Raw genomic sequence first — 22,807 nt, forward strand, 5'->3', positions numbered from 1 at the left:
ATTTAAAATACATTACGGGATCTTATGGATATAATTTTTCCTATATTTTGTTATTATAACATCCTTTAATTACTTCATCATTACTCTTCATTGTTCATCAATTATTCCCAACTATGCTAAAACAAACAAAAACCATTAAAACAATAGAATGATGATATGACAGGCAGAATAATGACCCCCAGTAATGCTCATACCCTAATCCCAAAACCTGTGAATGTCACTTTACATGGCAAAAAGGACTCTGCACGTGTAAGGGTAAGAAATTTGAATTGGGGAAATTATGCCAGACTATCCAGATGGGCATGAGCCGAATCTAATCAAATGAGTACTTGGAAGTAAAGAAACTTTCAAGATTGTGGTCAAGGGAGATGTGACTTCCAAAGAACAGTAAGAGAGGTATATAACTGCTGGCTTTGAAGACAGAGGAAGGAGACCACCAGCCAAGAAATTCAGACAGCCTCTAGAAGCCAAAAAAGTCAGTGAAAACGATCCCCACCTAGAGCCTCCAAAGAAGGAATCCAGTTCTACACACACCTTTATTTTAACCCTGTGAGATCAATGTCAAACTTCTGACCCTCAGAACTGTAAGAAAATAAATGTCTGCTGTTTTAAGGAACTCTGTGGTAATTTTTTATACTAAAAATAGAAAAACAATAGTTAATGACCTTAAAAGAGTGATGCAATAGTGAAATAAATTATCATCTTTCAGTTATCTTCTTGTCTTGTCCAAAGTACTGCACCATCTTTCAATAATGTATGAAAGACTAAAGACATCTCTGCAGACTGATTTTATTATTTTTTTTTGAAGTTGTATTTTTTTTTGTTAAACATCTGTACATTTTATTAGCCCGTTTATATTTACATTTTTCTTTGATAATAATATTCGTATCTTTTAAGTTGAATTTTTTTTTTTTTTTACAAATAGTTTATTGTCAAATTATTTTCCACATAACACTCAGTGCTCATCCCCAAAGTGCCCTCCTCCATGCCCATCCCCCCTCCTCCCCACATCCATCAGTCCTCAGTTTTTGTCAGCATTCAAGAGTCTCTCATGGTTTGCCTCTCTCCTTTTCCCCCACCATTTCCGCCCTTCTTCTCCCCCTTGTTCCTCCGTCAAGTTCCTCCTAATCCTCCTATACGTGCAAACATATGATATTTGTCCTTCTCTGCCTGCAGACTGATTTTAGATTGCACTGACTCCAGTGGAGAATTAAGAAATTTTCGGGGCGCCTGGGTGGCTTAGTCGGTTAAACGTCCGACTTTCGCTTAGGTCATGATCTCGCGGTTCGTGGGTTCGAGCCCCGCGTCGGGCTCTGTGCTGACTGCCAGCTCAGAGCCTGGAGCCTGTTTCAGTCTGTGACTCCCTCTCTCTCTGACCCTCCCCTGCTCACGCTGTCTCTCTCTCTCTCTCTCTCCTAGAAATAAATAAAAAACATTTAAAACAAAACAAAAAAAAAAACAAAAAAAGAAATTTTCATCTTCCACCCATGATGGTCAAATAAAGAAAATGACACAGGAAGACATTTTATAATTATAAGATGAATCAGAAAACAAAGAGGTACACCTCTAGACTCTAAAACTTTTGGCAATGACTATATAAAATCCCAGTCATTGAATGTTATTACCCTAGATGAATTTTCTCAAATTCAAGAATCAATTAATCAGATAACATATTTCTAAGGAAAAAAGGTAACAGAATTTTCATCAGTTAGTCATTTAACCAAATAATTTCATCATATAATATTCTTCTACAGGAACCCGGACCACTTCATGCTCAAAGGATACACGACAATATCCTTCATCCTTTATGATCCCTGTGCTGCTTGTGCACCAAGATTTACGTGGCACAAAGAGGTTTTCAGTATGTTTAAATTCTTTTATTTTTTATTTTTTAAATGTTTTATTAATTTCTGAGAGAGAGAGACAGTGTGAGCAGGGGAGGGTCAGAGAGAGAGGGAGATAAAGAATCTGAAACAGGCTCCAGGCTCTGAGCTGGCTGTCAGCATAGAGCCCGATGCGGGGTTCGAACCCATGAACCATGAGATCATGACCTGAGCCGAAGTCGGACACTCAACTGACTAAGCCACCCAGGCGCCCCTAGTATGTTTAAATTCTTATTGAAATTTCTAATAAAGTTGTTTTTCATTACACTTTTATTCCTACTGCTATAAATTAGTAGCAAAATAACTTAAAATATAAAAATAGCAAAAGGACCTATTTGACCAAATGGTTCATGGTGATGACTATTTTTCGTAGAATACCAAGAGCTATTCAAATCTTTAGCGTTACAGACTCTAAGGCAAAAAAATTGGCCAGTTTGATTACAACAAAATTAAAGAGTCCTCTACAATGATCCTGTACAATGCTGGATACCATGAACAAAGTTGATAGATATGACAAAACAGGAGGTGTTATCTTCACTGTATACAACTAACATGGAATTGATATGTAGAATATACAAGGAACATGGGAAAACCAGTTCAGTTTGAAAAAGTAATCACTAATCCTGACTTCCAAAAAGCCAACAAACATATAAAGAAATGCTCAAACTAACTGTGGTATGAGTGAAAAAATGAGATACTACTGAGATACCTGTTAAAGACTATCAAAAATCAAGAATCCAGATGATGCCAAGTGTTTCTGAGATATAGGGATATATAAATGCTCATGCATTCTGTTGAAAATGCAGATTAGTTCTATACAACTGTTCTGAATATCAATCTTATACTATTTATTCAGTTTAATTCTATACATACCCTATGACCGAGCAGTTCTGTTCCTGGGAGTATAACCTAAATAAATGATCACCAAAAGTCCATAAGAGAACAAGTACATGAATTCACTACAGTGTGAGGTAATGGGGAGCTGAAGACAACCTGATCTCTATCACTGAAGGCCTAACAGGTACACTTAAGGTTTTTTTTTGTTTTTTTAATGTTTATTTTTGAGAGAGAGATAGAGACAGAGAAACAGAGACAGAGAGAGACAGAGAGAACACAAATCGGGGAGGCACAGAGAGTGAGGGAGACACAATATGAAGCAGGCACCAGGCTCTGAGCTGTGAGCACAGAGCCTGATGCGGGGCTTGAACCTGCAAACTGTGAGATCATGACCTGAGTGGAAATTGGAGGCTTAACTGACTGAGCCACCCAGGGCTCGAACTCATCAACTGCAAGATAATGAACTGAGCCAAAGTCAGATGTTTAACTGACTGAGCCACCCAGGCACCCCCAGAGAGACTTATTTGTATTATTTGCTGTACATGTAAGAACATATACAGCTAGGAACAAGGGTGACAGGGGCAAGGAAAAGATAAAGAACAGGAAAAATAAAAATTCTATAATGGAAAAAGAATACTACAATCTACTAAACTCATTTTCACTCCTGAAACCTATTATGCTATAATAACATATATTAACAGATATATATAACATACATATAATGTAATGACCCCAAAGCATGTTATGCTGTACTAAAAATCAGATTTATAAATACTGACATTTTCCCTATGCATTATAAAAATCATAGTAAATAATAATTCGCATTTAGGCACATATGTAGGGATCCTTTACGAAATATATTTTAGATCACTTAATACAAGGAAAGAATGTCAAATAAAGATTTTAATTTTACTCACTTTTGCTCCAACACTGCAACTGCCAGTGCTCCCAGTGCTCCCACTTGCAACTCCTGTAAATCTAGCTTCCAATAATTCTTGCCTTCTTGGATCCAGACTATGAAGCTCATCCATTGCACCTATTAAGGAAAAAAACACACACACATATATGTCTTCATATACACACAAACACAAAATATATAGATATGGTTAGTTGAGATGTCAATATAAACTTAATGAATGAATTCTACAAACAGATGAGACTTTAAAAATTGTCATGTCCCATGCTCATTTAGCAAAACCACCTACAGTGGATTTCCAACACTTCTGACTGCAATCCACAGTTAGAAACGTATTTTCCACATAATTCAGTACACAGACACACATACATATATTGAAAAATTCCGGGGCGCCTATGTGGCTCAGTTGGTTAAGTGTCCAACTCTTGATCTTGGCTCAGGTCATGCTCTCACAATTCATGAGATCGAGCCCCACATCAGGCTCTGTACTGACAGCATGGCACCTGCTTGGGATTCTCCCTCTCTCTCTCTCTCTCTCTCTCTCTCTCTCTCTGAAAATAAATATATTTTTTAAAAATTCTACAATTACTTCTTACTACATGCTGTAAACTCTAATATTATCGATTTGTCTATTAGAAAAGAAAAACCACTTGTTGTGAGCTATTAAATTGATTTCATGAGCCATTAATGGACCATGGGTCCACAGTCTGAAAACACCACTCTGATAGTATAATCTCTCTATTCTTAGCTTATACGAATTTTGACACCAAGTAACAGTAGTAATTATTTTGTTTATATATACTTTATATCTGACTATATTTTCAACTAGGAAGAACTGTTTTATGACTGTCACATCCCAAAGATTTTTTTGGACATTGGATAGTTTTCAGGTTCTATCAAGTACATGAAAAACACATATATCAAAAAGATCATTGAGGTAACATTATTAAACAATCACTGCAGAATTAAGGGGGAAAAGTTAACATCCTCATGTATTTGTTACTATGCAGATTAAAGCACCACAAATTCTAACTAAAGTTCAATTAAACTTGTAAAATTTATTTTATGTCTGCCAATTCTCTACTGATAAAACCTTAGAACTGATATAAATTAGTGGTTCTCAAAAGAGACAAGGAAGATACCATCAGAATCCCAAATCACATGTGGACATTTTCAAACTACTCTAGACCCCTTCCATATACTCTGACATTCCTCTATCTCAAAGACTAAGAACTACTCCTATAGTACCTTATCTTTTAAAATTCCTTTCCTTACCCTTCATCTTTATCTGGACAAAGGACTAAATGGGTAATGACTATCACCTTTACTTGCATCTCTGTGCCTAAATATATCTTTCCTGCCCACTCTTCTTTCTTCCAACTCAAAGAGGGAACTACGTTTAAAACGCTGAAGACTTCAATTTTTGCTTTTGATCCTATTCCTTCTTGATATCCAAGGGATTTTTTTTTAATGTTTATTTATTTTTGAGAAAGAAAGAGCATGAGCAGGGAAGGGGCAGAGAGGGAGACACAGAATCCAAAGCAGGCTCCAGGCTCCAAGCTGTCAGCACAGAGCCTGATGAGGGGCTTGAACTCACAAATTGCAAGATCATGACTTGAGCTGAAGTCGGATGCTTACCTGACTAACCACACAGGTGCCCCGATATCCAAGGGATACTACACTTGCATGTACAGACCTAAAACTATAGATTCTCAGAAAAAATCAGGGGAAAGCGCCACGATCTTGGATTTGTCAATGATTTCTTAGATATAAAACCGAAAGCACAGGCAACAAAAAATAGGTAAGTTGTAATTCATCAAAATTAAAAGCTTTTGTGTATCAAAGGACACTATCAAAAAAGTCAAAAGGCAACCAAAAGAATGGAATAAAATTATCTGCAAATCATATATCTCATAATGGACTGATGTCCAGAATACAGAAAAGAAATCCTACAACTCAACAATAAAAAACAACCCAATTTAAAAAATGGGCAGGGGACGTGAATAAACATTTCTCCAAAGAAGATACACAACTGGCCAGTAAGTACATGAAAAGAGGTTCTACATCAATCATTAGGGAAACGCAAATCAAAACCACAATGAAGTATCACTTCACATGCATTAGGATGGCTATTACCAGAATACAGAAAATAGCAAGTGTTAGTAAGGATATGGAGAAATTTGAACCCTCGTGCATGGCTAGTGGGAATGTAAAATGGTGTAGCTACTGTGTAAAACCATATAGCAGTTCCTTTAAAAATTAAACACAGAATTGCCATATGATCCAGAAAACCCACCTTAGTACATACCTAACAAAACAAGGAATAGATCTTTGTACAGCAATGTCATAGCACAGCATTATCCACAATAGCCAAAAAGTAGATGCAACCTACATGTCCACTGATGAACGGATAATCAAAATGTGCAAAAAAACAAGATTATTCAGCATTAAGATGAAGAAAATTTTGACACAAGTCACAACACAGATGAACTTTGAAGATATTATGCTAAGTGAAGTAAGCCAAACACAAAAGGACAAATACTATGTAATTCCATTTATATGAGATTCCTAAGTAGTCAAATTCACAGAGACAGAAAGTAGATGGTGGGTGACAGAGGTAGAGGGCCATGATGGAATCAGGAGTTAGTGTTCAAGGCATACAGAGTTTTAATTGGGGAAAACAGAAAAGTTCTGGAGATGGACGTTGGTGATGATAGTACAACAATGTGAATATACTTAATGACACTGAACCGTACACCTAAAAATGGTTAAAATGGTAAATGGTATGTTATGTACACCATACCACAATTATTACAATTTTTAAAAAATAAGAAGGACTTCATCAAAATATTAACGTTAAAAGGCAAGCAAGAGACAGGAAGAAAATATTTGCAAAACATTTACGTGCTGTATATTATTTCTACTCTTTGGCTTGGTAATGGGTTGATGGCCATTTAACAAGAAAGATGAAATTTAGCAAGGAAGATGAGGACCTAAGTCCCTGCTCTGAACCCAACCAACTAATAATGTGGTATTTTGTTTCCCACTGTTTTTGTTTCTGATATACAGCTTCCTCTAGACCTCACCACTCCCCCATGAGGTCCTACAAGAAGCTATACACTCAAGGAAAAGCAAACAAATAATTGTTTCTAACCAAAACTCCTTATTAGGGGCCTCAACCTCATTATATTCCTTAACACCCTCTAACCAGTTTTTATGACATTTAAATAGCAATATATGCAAGAAATCCTGGTATAATTCCTAACAAATAACAAATGTTTAACAAATATTGGTGTATTTATCTAAATAAAACTGTAACCATGAATACTCAAGCTTTGCTTCTCAAAATGCAGTCAACTGATCAGGATTTCACCTCAGATGCTTATAAGAAATGCAAATCTTAGGTCCCCCCCCCGACCTACCAAATCAGAATCTACATTTTAACAAGATCCTCAGGAAATTATTATCTGCACTCATGTTTGAGAAGTACTACTTTAGAATCTGGGTCCTCAAACTTTTCCTGAAAAGGACCCAATCATAAGTATTTCAGTCTTTGCAGGCCAATAGGCAAAATCATCTAGACACTTAAATAATGGAGAACAAAATTTACTACAAACGTTTTATTGATAAATTCAAGATATAAGAATAAGATCTTTTAATATTATGAAATGTAAGTCAGCTAGTGAAAAATAATGGAATTGGGGAGCGGTAATATTGGTTTCCAGTTATCAAAATTTATTGCAGACATTCAACTGATAATGTTGATCAGGTTTTATGTGTTTATCTTCAAACTGGTTTGTTTTTTTTTTCTTTTGACAGCTAGGTACTGCTAAATACTGATCAACTGACAAGCATGATCTTAATTGAGTATATTCATTACTTTGAAGGCAGTACAGAAGTCTCTTGGATTCTCCTTTTGATATTTGCTGTTCAATGTGTCATTACATCACAGATTAATCATTTCCAATTGAAATCTCGGTAGAAGCTCCTCAAATGCACAATTAAATAGATTTTGAGATATGGAAACTTTCTTTGCACTTGCATCAATGTCTGAAAAACGCTGCTGGAGCTGGAGTTTGATGATGAAAAATATATTCATGCAAATGCATGGGAATGAAGATCTCACTTTGACAGTATGAGAAATGTATAAAGGAGCTTGATGTTACTTGATTCAAACATCAGTTCTCACTGAAATGACTTTACAGCAACTAAATTTCACATGTAAGCACTATTTTGCCTCAAAATTTTAGGTTTGATTTATTTAAAAATATTTCCAAATCTCCAGAAAAAGCTAATTTCAAAAGCCAATCAGTATTTGACTAGTGGTTGAAGGCCAAATGCTTCATTCAGAAAAATTTCAATCTCAGTCCTAAGCTCAAAAAATTGCAAAAAACAAAACAAAACAAAACAACAAACCACTGCTAATATCACAGTCATGATATTCAGCTTCTCTATGTCTAACAAAAATTTAGGCAGCTGATGCTAGTTAAGTCCACAAAAGCAAATGAAGTTCACCACTGACAAAACTGATTCAAGAACACAAGATGAATTGAAATATTTTCTGCAAAGTACCTACTGATAAATAACACAACGAACAGCCATAGCTTTGAACTCTCACATTTTTACAAGCCTTGTAAAGTTGTCCAACTAGGCCTTTTTCTGTTCCACACATATTTTTATCACCATCAGCTGTAGCACATCTTAGCAGATTCCACTTCAGATCATACTTAATGTTTTCTCAACTTTAAAATATTCTCATCTGTAGTTGCTCTCCACAGACTATTCATAGAGGATAATTGTTCTGCCACTTCAAATCTGGCACTGACACCTTGAATAAACAACTGAATAGTATCAATAACATCTGTTGACTCATCAAGAGCCAAGCAAAACCATTATAAATTACTTTCCTTGTTTTTTAATGGACTCCTAATGTTACTTCAAGTGTCATCAATTCTTAAATCAAGTGTTCTCACCAAAACAAAAAAACAAAAAAACTATGGTCTAAAACAAGTTGGTTTGGTTTTTTTTGTTTTGTTTTGTTTTCCTGGACACATTTCTTTGCTCCAGTCAAAGACAATTTAATTAACTCACCATCAGTAAATGGCTTTCCTTGCTTGGCTAACAAATGAACCACTTGGAGACTTATTTTGGTGGAAGTCTCATTTTCAATTTTTATTTTTATGAAGAAATTATGCTGTGATAAGATATTCCATTTTAAATTGACTGTTACTTTAAGAAAACTGAGGGTTGAAAAAAAAGAAATATAGAAATACGGAAAGAAAGAAAATTGAGAGTTGAGAATAGTGTATGCTTAGTCTAATAATGTCAACATATATTCTTTTCTAACAGCTACAGTGTCACTGCATAATAAAAAAAAATGTTTTGCTCTCTGATTCAACAAAATAATACACACTCCACTGTGCCTTAAAAGCATGCCACTCAGAGTCCATTTTTCTTTCTTTTCTTGTTTTGACATGATAGATATGCACTGGTATAAAAAAATAAAAGAAATATTGCAGGCTGGCAATACACATGGCACTCAAAACACCATCAAGTTGTAACTGCGGCACTGAAATCTGTAGTGCACCAAGAGCTATATGAATTGCTGAGAATGCCATACAGGGTCTCTGTCACAACTACTCAGCTCTGCCATTAAAATGCAAAAACAGCTGTGTTCCAATAAAACTTTATTTATGGATACTAAAATGTGAATTTCACATGTCACAAAGTATTATTCTTTCAGTCTTTTTAGCCATGCAAAAATAGGCAGTTTGCAGACTTGTTATAGCAAGCACATTTCAAAGATTTTAATCTTTCATGGAATCAAATGATCACTTCTGACACTTATCCAAAAATCTGGTCCTAATTGTAAGAAGTGCAATTTTCTGAAGAATATGTAATTTCACAATAATCTATTAAATTCTTTATTATATGATAAACGTTTATACTTTTGAAAAAGAAATAAAAAGCCACTATAAAGACCATACAATCCTTAAAGAATACCTATCTCTAAATACAACCATGTCTTATAACTATGCTACTATTCTTACTAAACTACTCAATAAAATTTATCATAAACCCAAAATTTCACATAAAAAAAATCTAACAAGATGTTACTTACCCAAATTAGAGATCACATCATATTCTATAAAGAAAAAAATTAGGGAAACAAATGAAAGCCACAATTTTACCCAATTTGTCATAGACCCTTCTAATAAACATTTTCTCTCTTCCTCTCTTACACTTACACACACACACACACACACACAGAGACACATTCAGTCACTCACTCACTCATTCAATGTTACTTATTATAAAACTATAGTCTTCCAAGGTGACCAGTCTAAAAAAATGATGTATTTGCACAAAGTATTACTTCTGGTTAGTCAGCATTACTTTATAGTTCTATCACCTTTTTTATGACAAGGAATCTACCTTTCATTGTATCATTTTTTAATTACTGTAAGACTTCATCTTCCTTGGCAGATAGTCAAAACAAAATCACAGGATCTAGAAAGCATGTTTTCAAAAGGTTAATACCAGTTATTAAAAAGTAAAAGAAATGAGTTTGTTCACTTAGACCTTTATAATAGATTCAGCTGCGACTAAGCCTTTGCCTCACATCTTTAAATTTAAAACTTCCTGAAGTCTGAAAATATTTTAATTCATTCCAGATTTTAATTGTTACTTTTTATACTTCATCTGATAAGCTGATTTATACAGAACAGCTAAGGTCTTTGTTCTATTAATACTTTTCACATTATGTCTGATAAGGCAAAGAACTCTGATTAAAAACAAAAATACCATGATAAAGTTAGAAATTATTTTAACAAGATAAAATATTCCATTTAAGTCATTCCTTTTCATTAATTTTTTTTTATTTTTTTTAATAGTTTATTGTCAAATTAGTTTCCACATAACACTCAGTGCTCATCCCCACAAGTGTCCTCCTCCATGCCCATCCCCCCCCTCCCCCCACATCCATCAGTCCCCAAAAGCAAGGGAATCAAGAGCAAAAATAAATGATTGGGACCTTTTCATTAATTTTTTAATGCATTTGAAGTTTAGGACACAAAAAGAATGTAAGAAATCTACACTGTTCAACACTCCAGAATTACCTCTGACTCTTGTGTTTAAGCATCCATTTTTTTTTTTTAATATTTCTTTCTCTTTGAGAGAGTGCAAGCACACATACATGTATGTGCATGGAAGGAGTAAAAGGGGGAGACAGCATCCCAAGCAGGCTCCACACTGTTAGTGCAGAGCCAATGCAAGGCTCTAACTCAGGAACCCTGAAAATTGTGACCTGAGCCCAAATCAAAAGTAAGACTCTTTCCAAATGAGACACCCTGGCGCCCCTAAACATCCATTTTAACATGCTTGATAGAATATATTTTCATATACAGTACTTTGTATCACAGATTTAGTGAACACAATTATTATTTTTGTTGAGTATATTGCATTTCAACATTTATTCTATGGCCTGATTTCCAATTTAAAACCAAATATCCTGAGGCATCTGCATGGCTCTCTTGGTTAAGCTACTGACTTTGGCTCACGTCATGATCTCCTGGTTTGTGAGTCTGAGCCCCATGTTGGGCTCTGTACTGACAGCAGAGCCTGGAGCCTGCTTCACATTCTGTGACTCTCCCTCTCTCTGCTCCCTCCTGCTCCCGTACTCATGCTCTGTCTCTGTCTCTCTCTCTCCCTCTAAAAATAAATGTTAAAAAAAATCAAATAAAACCAAATATCCTAATTTTTTGGTAGTTAAATCAACATGTTAAATAGCTATCACAAAAGTAGCCCAATTTCTTTCATAACCTTTTCCCCCCATGAATCTAATAAAAATATCTCCCACATTTTTTCTAATGATTTGAAATATTAGCATTTGAAATCTAACCCATTTAGAATTTAATTATATACAGCTAGACTTTTTTCTAAAAGAAAATGTCATATAATTTCTCACAAATACAACCTCTCCCACTGATTTGAAATACTTCTCTGGTCATCTATCATATTCTCACATAACCATGTGTCTGTTTTTGTACTTCATTCTGTTTCACAAAACTATTTCTGAGCCATATACATTTATCCATCTACCTACACAAATACATACGTACTGTACGTATATACATAAATACACTTATGCCAAATATTTCAAGAAGAATGACTTTAAAAGAGTAAGTATAGAAAGTTAAGTTCCTCAATCTAGTGCACCCATTCAGTTATACAAGCCTGTGATAAAGAGAAGACAAGTCTGATCTAGAATCACTTCAAGTGAGATTAATATCTCACCTTTAAAATATTTAGTCATTTTAAACATTTTGTTGTAACCCTTACAACAAAGTAAAGAATTCAGATATAATGAGACCAAATTATTCATAAAAGGAAATACAGCTTACATTAGAGGTAAAGCACAGAGTTCTGGGTTTTGCTTCTCTATCCTGTCATGACCTTAGAAAATGAGTAATAATTTAATTTCAATTTTACTCTTATAAATAAAAAAACAGGGTATCTGTTTTTTTAAGATTTTTTAATACTTTATTTAAGTATCTGACTCTTGATTTCGGCTCAGGTCATGATCTCATGTTTCCGGAGTTCGATCAAGCTCCTCTGCTCTGATAGCACAGAGCCTGCTATGGATTCTCTCTCTTCCCCTCCCCCGCTTACATGTGTGCACACACGCACCCGGGCGCTCTCTCAAAATAAATCAATAAACATTTTTTTTAAATGTCTGACAGCTTTCTTTTTTCAACAAAAATGAACACAGAGATAGACAAGTTGTGTAAACATGGCCAAGTTCCTTAACCATGTTTCAACTTATTTATATATAAGATGGATAATATACGTATGTATCTGTTAGTTGTTAGAGTAAAATAAGTGTATATGAAGAGTTTTAAACTAAATCTGTCACTCAGTAAGTATTCAATAAAGTGTGAGCATATGTATGCTACAATACAACTGCTTAATAAAGACTGGCCTATTATATATATATACACACACACACACACACACCTATATCGTGTGTGTGTGTGTGTGTGCACGCGCGCGCGCGCGTATGCTCCCTTGTAACTTTCTCCCTGAGGTCAGAATTCCTGGTATGAAAAATGACATATACTTCAATGCCTAAATTCCTTCTGTTAATGTCAAAGTAATATAACTCCTATTCCTCTACCTTCACATTTATAATTATTTGCTATTTTTAAAACCAATCTCTCTCATATACACATATATATGTATTTTTATACTAGGCTATTTCTCTATTTTAACATACAGTTCTATTTTAAAGATAAGGACATTGACAGATTAAGTCATATACCTTTTGTTAGAACCTACACCCACTCAGCTAAGCACCCTTATCCCAAAGAGCAGTAAGAGTATAAGGTGTGTGTGTGTGTGTGTGTGTGTGAGAGAGAGAGAGAGAGAGAGAGACAGAAAGAGAAAGAGAGAGAGACACGCAACGGGAAAGGGAGAGGCAAAGGGGAAAGAGACAGAGACCAAGAGAAAGAACACATGTGCTTGCACATATAAAAAGGAATATTTTCTGAGAAATCTCCAAAGTAGGAATTTGGGAAGACTTGACTTAGTTCACTTTCTTCTCACTACTACAAAGTCAATTGCTAGCCTATCCCTAACCTAAGTACTAATTACTTCAGAATCTTTTATAGTTTCATGGCTTTTTCCATTATTAATGTAATACATGCTGGTTGAAATAATATAGAAAAAGGACCATTACTCCCATCTCCCCAAATCCCACTGCTCTGAGGTAACCATTTTGATATACCTTCAAAAGGACACTGATGATTTACTGCCCCACACTACTCCTTTTTGGTCTATTCTATTCCAATAGGGCAGAGTGAAAGAAGGGCTACTGAAAGTTACTTTGTATAGTCCATCCACATCAGGGAAATAAATCTCTGATAAGGAAGGAAGTTCCATGCACTCTATATAAGAAGTCCAAGTTGAACACTACCTACCCATTAAAACCCTTCTTAAAGCAATATATTATAATAAACAAGGATAAAATATTTTAATGTTTACACAGTGATTTCAATGTAAGTATTATTTTACCAACATCATTTCTATGATATCCTCAACAAGACTCCTAAAATAGATTTCTGTGGACATTTCTAGTAGCATTATAGCTTTAGGGTTAAAAACATGGGCTTAATCAGACTGAGCTCAAATCCGAGCTCTGTTCTAAAATCCTGGTAATAACAGAGCCTACTTCATTGTATTATGAAAATTATAGGAGATGATACTTGTAAAGCCTTATAGCAGGTTCCTGGAATATATAGCATCCACAATTTTTACTTACTATTACTGAGTCCTAGAAAAGTAAACAACTTGCCCAAAATCACATGCCAATATAAGTCATGTGAGAAGAGAAAGAAACAAAAGGCCAATCAGGCAATTAGAGAACAAATTAAAAAATATATGGAAACAAATGAAAATGAAAATACAACAATCCAAACTCTATGGGATGCGGCAAAGGCAGTCCTAGGAGGAAAGTACATTGCACTCCAGGTCTATTTCAAGAAATTAGAAAAAGTGCAAGTACAAAATCTAACAGCGCACCTAAAGGAACTAGAAGGAGAGCAACAAGAGCACCCCAAACCCAGTAGGAGAAGAGAAATAATAAAAATCAGGACAGAAATAAACAATATAGAAACCAAAGAAACAGCTGAACAGATCAGTGAAACCAAGAGTTGGTTTTTTTTGAAAAATAAACAAAACTGACAAACCCCTAGCCAGACTACTCAAAAAGAAAAGAGAGAGCACTCAAATAGACAAAATCATGAATGAAAATGGACTTATTACAACCAACCCCTCAGAAATACAAGCAATTATCAGGGAATACTATGAAAAATTATATGCTAACAAACTGGACAACTTAGAAGAAATGGACAAATTCCTAAACACATACTCATTACCAAAATTCACACGGGAAGAGATAGAAAATCTGAACACACCCATAACTAGTGAAGAAATTGAATCAATTATCAAAAATCTCCCAACAAATAAGAGCCCAGGGCCAGATGGATTTCCTGGGGAATTCTACCAGACATTTAAAACAGAATTAATACGGGGCACCTGGGTGGCTTAGTCGGTTAAGCGTCCGACTTTCGCTTAGGTCATGATCTCACGGTTCGTGGGTTCGAGCCCCACGTCGAGCTCTGTGCTGACTGCCAGCTCAGAGCCTGGAGCCTGTTTCAGAGTCTGTGACTCCCTCTCTCTCTGACCCTCCCCTGCTCATGCTCTCTCTTTCCTAGAAATAAATAAAAACATTAAAAAAATTTAAAACAGAATTAATACCCATTCTTCTCAGGTTGTTCCAAAAAACAGAAATCGAAGAAAAACTTCCGGACTCATTTTCCGAAGCCAGCATCACTTTGATTCCCAAGCCTGACAAAGACCCAGCAATAAAAGAGAACTACAGGCCAATATCTTTGATGAATACAGATGCAAAAATCCTCAACAAGATACCTGCAAATCGAATTCAACAGCACATAAAAAGAATTATCCACCATGATCAAGTGGGATTCATTCCTNGAAAAGAATACTAACAGACAGTGGAGCATTTCAATTTACTCATGTTCAATTTCTCCAGCCTACCCTTTCAAATAAAGAAAAAAAAAATAATGAAGTCTTTAAATTAATAAACCCAAAAGATTTCCTACAAAACAAACCACTCTGCCTAGGAACCCTATCTGCTCTCACTGCCCACACAGACATGTTTAACACGAATTATCCTGCTCAACTAAAATAAAAACACACTTCAGCCATCATTCCCAACTCTAAATTGCTATATAACTCCAGAATATGCCAAAAGTTTAGGTGCCAGATATATAAATGTGTGCATTAAACCCATTAAGATCATAATATTCGTCTAGAAAGACACATTTCCAAAGACCAAACCACTCAAGAAACAAAATTTTTAAATTTTAGCAACATTTCCTATTACCTGCAACCTTAATACAAAAACCTACCTGTAACTTCAGTAAAATATATCAATTTTATCAAGAAAATCGGTTTTAACAAAGGATGAGAAATTATGATTTTTGACAGATTGAACCATATGAAGCTATCTGTATTCAAGTATTTTTAACCTATAAAATGGGTTCATATGGTTCAACCTATTTACTTGATGACCTGAATGGCCTAGACTATAATCAGTCCCCTAGTATCTTTACAAATGATTATGACTGCCATTTTTCAGTTTTCAGTGATTAAAAAAATCTATGGGTCACAACACTGTCTTACATCTTTTACATGTGTATTACCTCAAAGCTGCCAAAACAGAGAGATACATGCAAAGCCTTATTAGGTATAGGTTTACAAGGCTGCCCCTCAAAGTTTATACCATAGTCTTCCAGCAAATCTAACATTTAAAAAGTCTGACTTATACCAAGTTTTCTTCCAATTATTCCAATTTTCTGACTTAACATTTCCCAATGTCAAGTTATCTGCCTTATGAAAAAGCCATTATCTTTATAAAACAGTGACAAGAAGCAGTTTCACTTTAAAGAAATTTTTTTAATGTTTACTTATCTTTGAGAGACAGAGACAGAGCATGAGGGGGGATGCATAGAGACAGGGAGACAGAATCCAAAGCAGGCTCCAGGCTCTGAGCTGTCAGCACAGAGCCCGACACGGGGATCAAACGCACAAACCGTGAGATCACCACCTGAGCCGAAGTCTGACGCTTTAACCAACTGAGCCACGCACGCACCCCAGCAATTTCACTTCTTTCCCTTTTTACCATTGGTCATAAACTCCAAATTGCCACAATAAAGAAAAACACAAAAATGCCAAAAATTAGAGACTAAAAATCCCACCCATAGTCCTACTGCCCAAAGATAACCGATATCAACACCATTCAAATTTATTTTCTTCCAGTCTTTTTTCTATATACTTTTTATTCAACAATTAACATTATACTTCATAGTAGCCCCTGGCATTCAAAAATGTTTCCATATTCATAATATCAACAATTTGCAAAAGACCCTAAAAGTAATAGATAATAAAATTATCATTTTTGAAGTGCTGCTAAATGAGAAACTTATATAACCTCCACCCATCCAATTCTCAGTGTGGGTCTGATTTTCCTTATCTACAGTCATGTATCTAGAAAATCATACAGTTATCCTAACTTCCCCACCCCACCAAGAAACTAATTTGTTTTTGAAAAATCTTTCCCCTAAACAAACCCAATTAATAACATTAATAATGAAAATGGCAGTGGCAGTTCTTTGCCATAAAAAAAGCTTCATATAAGCTATAAACTTATTTATTTAATTTCACTTCAAATTAATGTTACTATCCTATGCAATATACAAATTTTAATGAAATTTATTAAATTTCCTACAAGTAACTTAAACTTCTGTATCAAAACTGATGACTATCAAACTGCAGGATGGGTACATTAAGGTTCACTGTAATATTCACTCTACTTTGATAAATTAAAAGATGTTTCCATAACAAAAAGTTAACAATTTTTTATATTTTCCTACATTCCTATGAAGGAATTTGTCTTAAAGATATTCACAAATTTCAGAACTAAGAAAGCTGAATTGGTAGCCATCACTGTCAAGATTCTACACTAATGACTATTTTGTATCTTAAGTTCTTACAAAAGCAATTTTCCACACTATGACATGTTTTCATGAACATTATTTCATGACTACCTACCATTGCATTAAATGGATGTACAGTAATATATTTAATTATCTCTCTACCACTGGTAATTCAAATGCTATTAAAAACAGTGCTGCAACAAACATCTTTCCACCTAAAATTCTTTGTTTGAATTTAGATTTCCTTAAAACTATGACTCCCAAAGTGTGGTAGGAAAAATACTACATAAGTATTCACTTATCCGTCCCAGATCCACCTCACCAATCTCCATCCGGAGTCAAAAGGTAACTGCAGAAATGAATTACCCATGCATAAGGATGCCATCTTTAGTAAGACCTGCTGCAAAGAAATTCCCACCTTCCCATAATTGATAGGAGTGGCTCACAGTGCCTGAACTGGTTGTGGAAACAATATGGCTGGCATATGCTAGGAGAAGGTATCCCCAATAAAAACTTTGAATGCAGAGTCTCTAGTGAACTTCCCCAGAGAGACACACTGCATACATGTTGCTGCACTGTCATGGGGGAAGAGTGTGTGCTCTTGTGTGGCCCCCCTCTAGTGAGGGTGAGAACTTCAGGAAGTCTCTAATTGGATTCCTCTACTCTGCCTATGCATTTCCTCTTAAGATCCAGCTGTGTACTTGCACGATGTTGTTATAATACACATCAAGGATGAATACAACTATATGCTGAGCCCACTAGCCTTTCTAACTAATCTCTGAACACACAGGTGGCCTTGAGGACACCTGACAGTACTGTGAAGCCCCTTCAGGTTACTTGACTACTCTAAAACAGGCTGACACCATGTTCATAGGCTCTAAGTAAAAACCAGAGATTATCCTGCTATGTGAAGTTATGGCGAACCCCAGGTAAAGTTAAATTTCACATATCTCCCTTTCTCTGCAAAGACAGACAAATGCTGTAGTTCTGAAACTCCCTGGCAAACAGTCATTCTGGGTCTGGAGCTTTATCAATGAGTTGGTATACCTCCTCTTACTATAATATAAGTTCCAAAAAATCAGGAACTTGGGGGAGTTTGTTTACTAAAATATCAAGGTGTCTAAAAGAATACCCTAACACATAGAGCCTCTCAATAAACATTTCTTGAATAAATAAATGGATATTCTCAGGCATCCCCAAAATTTCAAACTGAAGAAACCTGGTCTAAAAGACAACCAAATCTGTATCAGCTCTACTGTTTCAGTTAACTCTCAGCCTCAGTTTCCTCATTCATAAAATGAAACAACCATGTAACTAATACTACTCTTCCTGGCATATAACAGATACTCAATAACATGAAAACACCTTTAAGAAAGCCAAGGAACTACAGTTTCACATAGCTCAATAAGTAAATCGACATAATAAAAAAAAATTACTTTAGTCGGGTAGAATATCAAATACTGTCACTTGGAAAGTATTACAGTTTCTACGTTTCTACCTAATTGGAGATTCCAGGGAGGATTCACAGACACCAGGTAGGAGTCCACTATAGTGATTCAGGGAAAAGACACCAGCTTGAACTAGTGCCACAGAAGATCAGAAAGGTACCTATGAGATAAAAAACCAACAGGACTTGGTAGTAGACTGAATGTGAAAAGTAAGGGAAAGGGGAATGTTTCTGGTTTACACATGGATAATTAGCAGTAACAGTAACTATAAAAGGAACTGGTTTGGGGAAATAGATCACGAGTTCCTTTTTGAAGACACTGAATTTGGTGTGTTTTAGGGACAATAGTGAGTTTCTTCCTGCAAGTCTTACTTATCTAGTCACCAGACAACAAAGACTAAGGCCCAGTTAAGGCCTATTTAATGGGCAATGGTTCAATTATCATTAGCAACGAGTATGGGATAGTATGAAGGAAGAAGAGGTACAAAATAAAGCCCAACTCAGGACAAAACAAGAAAAGTACAAAGGATGAGGAAAAACTGTTTTCACTGACCTTTTTAGATATTTAAAAATTCATCCATACTATGGATCACTTACATGATCAGCAGTATTAGAAGTCACTGGGCCTAAAAGAAAACTGTGTTCACACTATGAACTCAAAATATCAAGGAGGGGAAAGACAAATAATATAAAAGAAAAAAACTTGAAATGATTTTAGCTGGATACATCAGAACCAATTTTATGAACTACTCACCATGTGTATCTAAATACCACAGAACATAGTAACAACTCTCTAAACTTACCTGCTTAAGGTATTGTTTGATTACAGTATACAGGCAATAATTCTATATGATGCATAAAAATCATTCCTGTTTCTTTTTCAGTCACATGGTATGTACTTCATCTTCCCAAACGGTTGTTCATGTTCTTTAAAAACAACTATGGGGCTGCCTGGACAGCTCAGTCGGTTAAGTGCCCAACTTTACATTAGGTCATAATCTCAGGGTTTATGGGCTTGAGCTCTTGAGCCATCTGGCTCTGTGCTGACAGCTCGGAGCCTGGAGCCTAGAGCCTGGAGCCTGCTTCGGATTCAGTGTCTCCCTCTCTCTCTAACCTTCCCCATTCATGCTGTCTCTCTCTCAAAAATAAACAAACATTAAAAAGAGAGAGAGAGAGAGAAAGCTGCATTGAAGTGGTAGAATTGTACGCCACATGTTATTTTACAATGTTAATCAATACATTGTCCTCTCAGAGTAAAAGAAAAAAATAGTCCCAGGTATCATTTACTCAATTATACACTCATTATTACTACTGAGAGGATGAAAAAAAATTTTAATTCACCCGAGGTTTACAAACCAACTGAAATAGTAAAAATAAAAGCAGGGCCCCTGGGTGGTGAAAAAAATTTTAAATTCACCCAAAGTTTACAAACCAATTGAAATAGTAAAAATAAAAGCAGGGGCCCCTGGGTGGCTCAGTCAGTTGAGCCTCCAACTCTATCACTCAGGTCATGAACTCACATTTTGTGAGTTCGAACCCCAGCTTGAGCCCCGCACTGGGCTCTGCAAGGAGTGTGGAGACTGGGATTCTCTCTCTCTCTCTGCCCCTCCCCCACTCACATGGCAAACACTCTCTCTTAAAATAGATAAGCAAACTTAAAAAAATAAATAAAAGCAAATAAGAACTTTCTATTGCTATAATGGTGATCACATAAATCAGATCAATCTTCCAGCTTGGGAAACTTGAAATATTGGACTAAAATTTTTCTAAGTCTACTAAGAGATATCAGTTAATGAAGAATCATGAGGACAAAGTTCAAGAAAAGAAGAAAGTCTGGAGAGTTGAGTCTGGTACACCAAGCTTCTCTTACCTCTAGAAGCATCTGCTTATTCTAGAACTACTGACTTAGTAGCTGAGATGCTAGGCAAAATACTGACANATAGGATAAAAGTCAAGCTTCTAATCTTAATCCTTAAAAGAGGATCAAGAGAATCTGAGAACTACAGTGCCCCTATATTTCTGCCAAAATTAATGTAAATCCTCTGTTATAGAAGACTGCCATTATTCTAGCTCTCAAATTATCTCTATGTTTTTTCTGAAAATGTCCCATATGCAATTAAAGAGTAAAACAAAAAAGAAACACATGACTGAAAAGCAAATAAAACACAGAACAAGACTCAAAGGGATCTAGCTAATGAAGTCACCAGGCACAGATTTCCAAGTAATTATCCTGAAAAGTAAGACTGAGGACTTTGACAGAGAACCTGAAACTAAAAAGAGAACCAAATTGCTTTCTAGAACTAAACAGTAAAAGGACCTAAGAACTGAGCAGATGAGTCTGACACATATTAAACATAGCTTAAGGGAATTAATGAGTTAGCTAGAAGGTATCTCAGAAAAATATACCTTTTAAAACATAAATTAGAAATAAAAAGATGAAAATACAGAAAAAGGCAAAAGAAATACAGGGCATACAGTAAGAAGATCTAATACATGTATAACTGGAGTCCCAGAAGGAGAGAAGAAGACAGGGCAGAGGAACTATTTGAAATAGTATGGACTAAAAATTTCCCAAAACTTATAAAATCCCTCAACCATGCTGTCCAAAAAATTTTCTGGAATGATGTGAGGAGACCGCATAAAGCAAGCTGATACCCTGCAAACCACTCCCCACTCTCCTCCCCCACCTAAGGTGGGATATGTGTCACGATCCTCAGGTACTTCTGGGTGCCTAAGAACAAAGGAAAGGACAAAAACAATCTGTTAAACTGATACAGTCTCCATCAATTTACAAATATTTTATCAAGGGCCTAATCTCCAGGAACTCCCAACTAAACTTAACTACAATGGTTTGCTAGAGGGAAAAACAACCTTATTAGCTAGGCCTCCAGTAATCTGTTAAATCCTCTTTAGCATATGCAAATCCTCTCAAGAAACTTCCTTTTGACTTTATCTCCCCCCAATTCCACAGTTTATATAAGCAGTAACTCTTCACAACTCCAGTGCAGCTCTTTCTGCCCAGAATCCTGTCTCCATGCTTTAGTAAATCACCTTTCTGCACCAAAGACAGGTCATCTTGGAACTCCCACCCCACCAACACCCAAAACGTGTTCAGATAGACAAGGAACTTAACTCTAACTTCTTAAATGATCATTTACTATTTAAATAGCCACATATAAATACCGGCACTGGATAGTACAGCCACATGTCACAGATCTAAGAAGTCCTACACACACCAAGTAGATCAAAAGAAAAGCATACCTAGACACATCTGCTTGAAGCCAAAAATACCATCCCTCCCCCACAAACCTGAAAAGCAACCAGAGGCTGCAAGCTAGATTACCATCAAAGGAGCAACAATAAGACTGATAGCTGACTTCAGAACAAAACAACGGAAATCAAGTCTCAATGGGATAACACACAATGAGCTGAATGAATGAAAAGACCTACCTACATAGATTCCAGATGTCCTGCCAAAACAAAAACTTCTCAAGAATAAAGATGGGGAAAAGACTTATCAGACAAGCAGTAACAGAGAATTCCACACCAGAAAGGCCCAAATAGAGAAAACACTAATAAGCATTATTTGCAACTTCTCCATAGAGAAAACTCCAGGCCTAGAAAGCTTCCTCAGTGACTTTCTACCAAATATTTAAAGAAGCTTTAACACTCTTCTTACACAAATTCTTGAAATAGTGGTAAAAGAAAAAGCACTTCCTAATTTATTTTTATGAAGATGGTGTTACCTTTGTGCAAAATCCGACAATTATAAGAAACTTACAGACCTATCTCATTCATGTACATAGGTGAGAAAATACTAAATGAAAAATCAGCTAAGTAATTCACATAAAAAATAATAACAACGCACAATTAAATTGGATTTAGTCCAGGAATACAAGGTTGGTTTAATAACTAAGGAGCAATAAAATAACTCCCCATCTTTGAAAAAACTGTTGAAAAGTTAAAATGATTATCTAAATAAATGCAGAAAATGCTTTTTTATAAAATTCAATATCCATTCATGATTTAAACAAACAAAAACAAACTAGTAACCAGTGACAGAAAGGAACTTCCTTGATCTGGCTCAGTTAAACTTTTTTTTTTTTTTTTTTGAGAGACAGAGAGAGAGAGAGAGACACACAGAGAG

At 35.6% G+C, this 22,807-nt stretch overlaps 1 protein-coding gene across 1 annotated transcript in view; it reads right to left on the reverse strand.

Annotated features, from left to right (window-relative positions):
- TLK1 (tousled like kinase 1) overlaps nt 1-9,764 on the reverse strand; it is a 107,701-nt gene extending 97,937 nt beyond the window's left edge. The window contains exons 1-2 of the mRNA XM_077751114.1: nt 9,758-9,764; nt 3,638-3,756 (exon numbers count right to left, since the gene is read on the reverse strand). Coding sequence (XP_077607240.1) covers nt 3,638-3,751 — 114 coding nt within the window. The 5' untranslated portion in view covers nt 3,752-3,756; nt 9,758-9,764. The remainder of the gene's footprint in view (nt 1-3,637; nt 3,757-9,757) is intronic.
- Between the last annotated feature and the right edge of the window lie 13,043 nt (nt 9,765-22,807).

This window comes from Crocuta crocuta, unplaced genomic scaffold (assembly GCF_008692635.1).
Source record: "Crocuta crocuta isolate KB4526 unplaced genomic scaffold, BGI_CrCroc_1.0 scaffold219, whole genome shotgun sequence".
Classification (NCBI taxonomy): domain Eukaryota; kingdom Metazoa; phylum Chordata; class Mammalia; order Carnivora; family Hyaenidae; genus Crocuta; species Crocuta crocuta.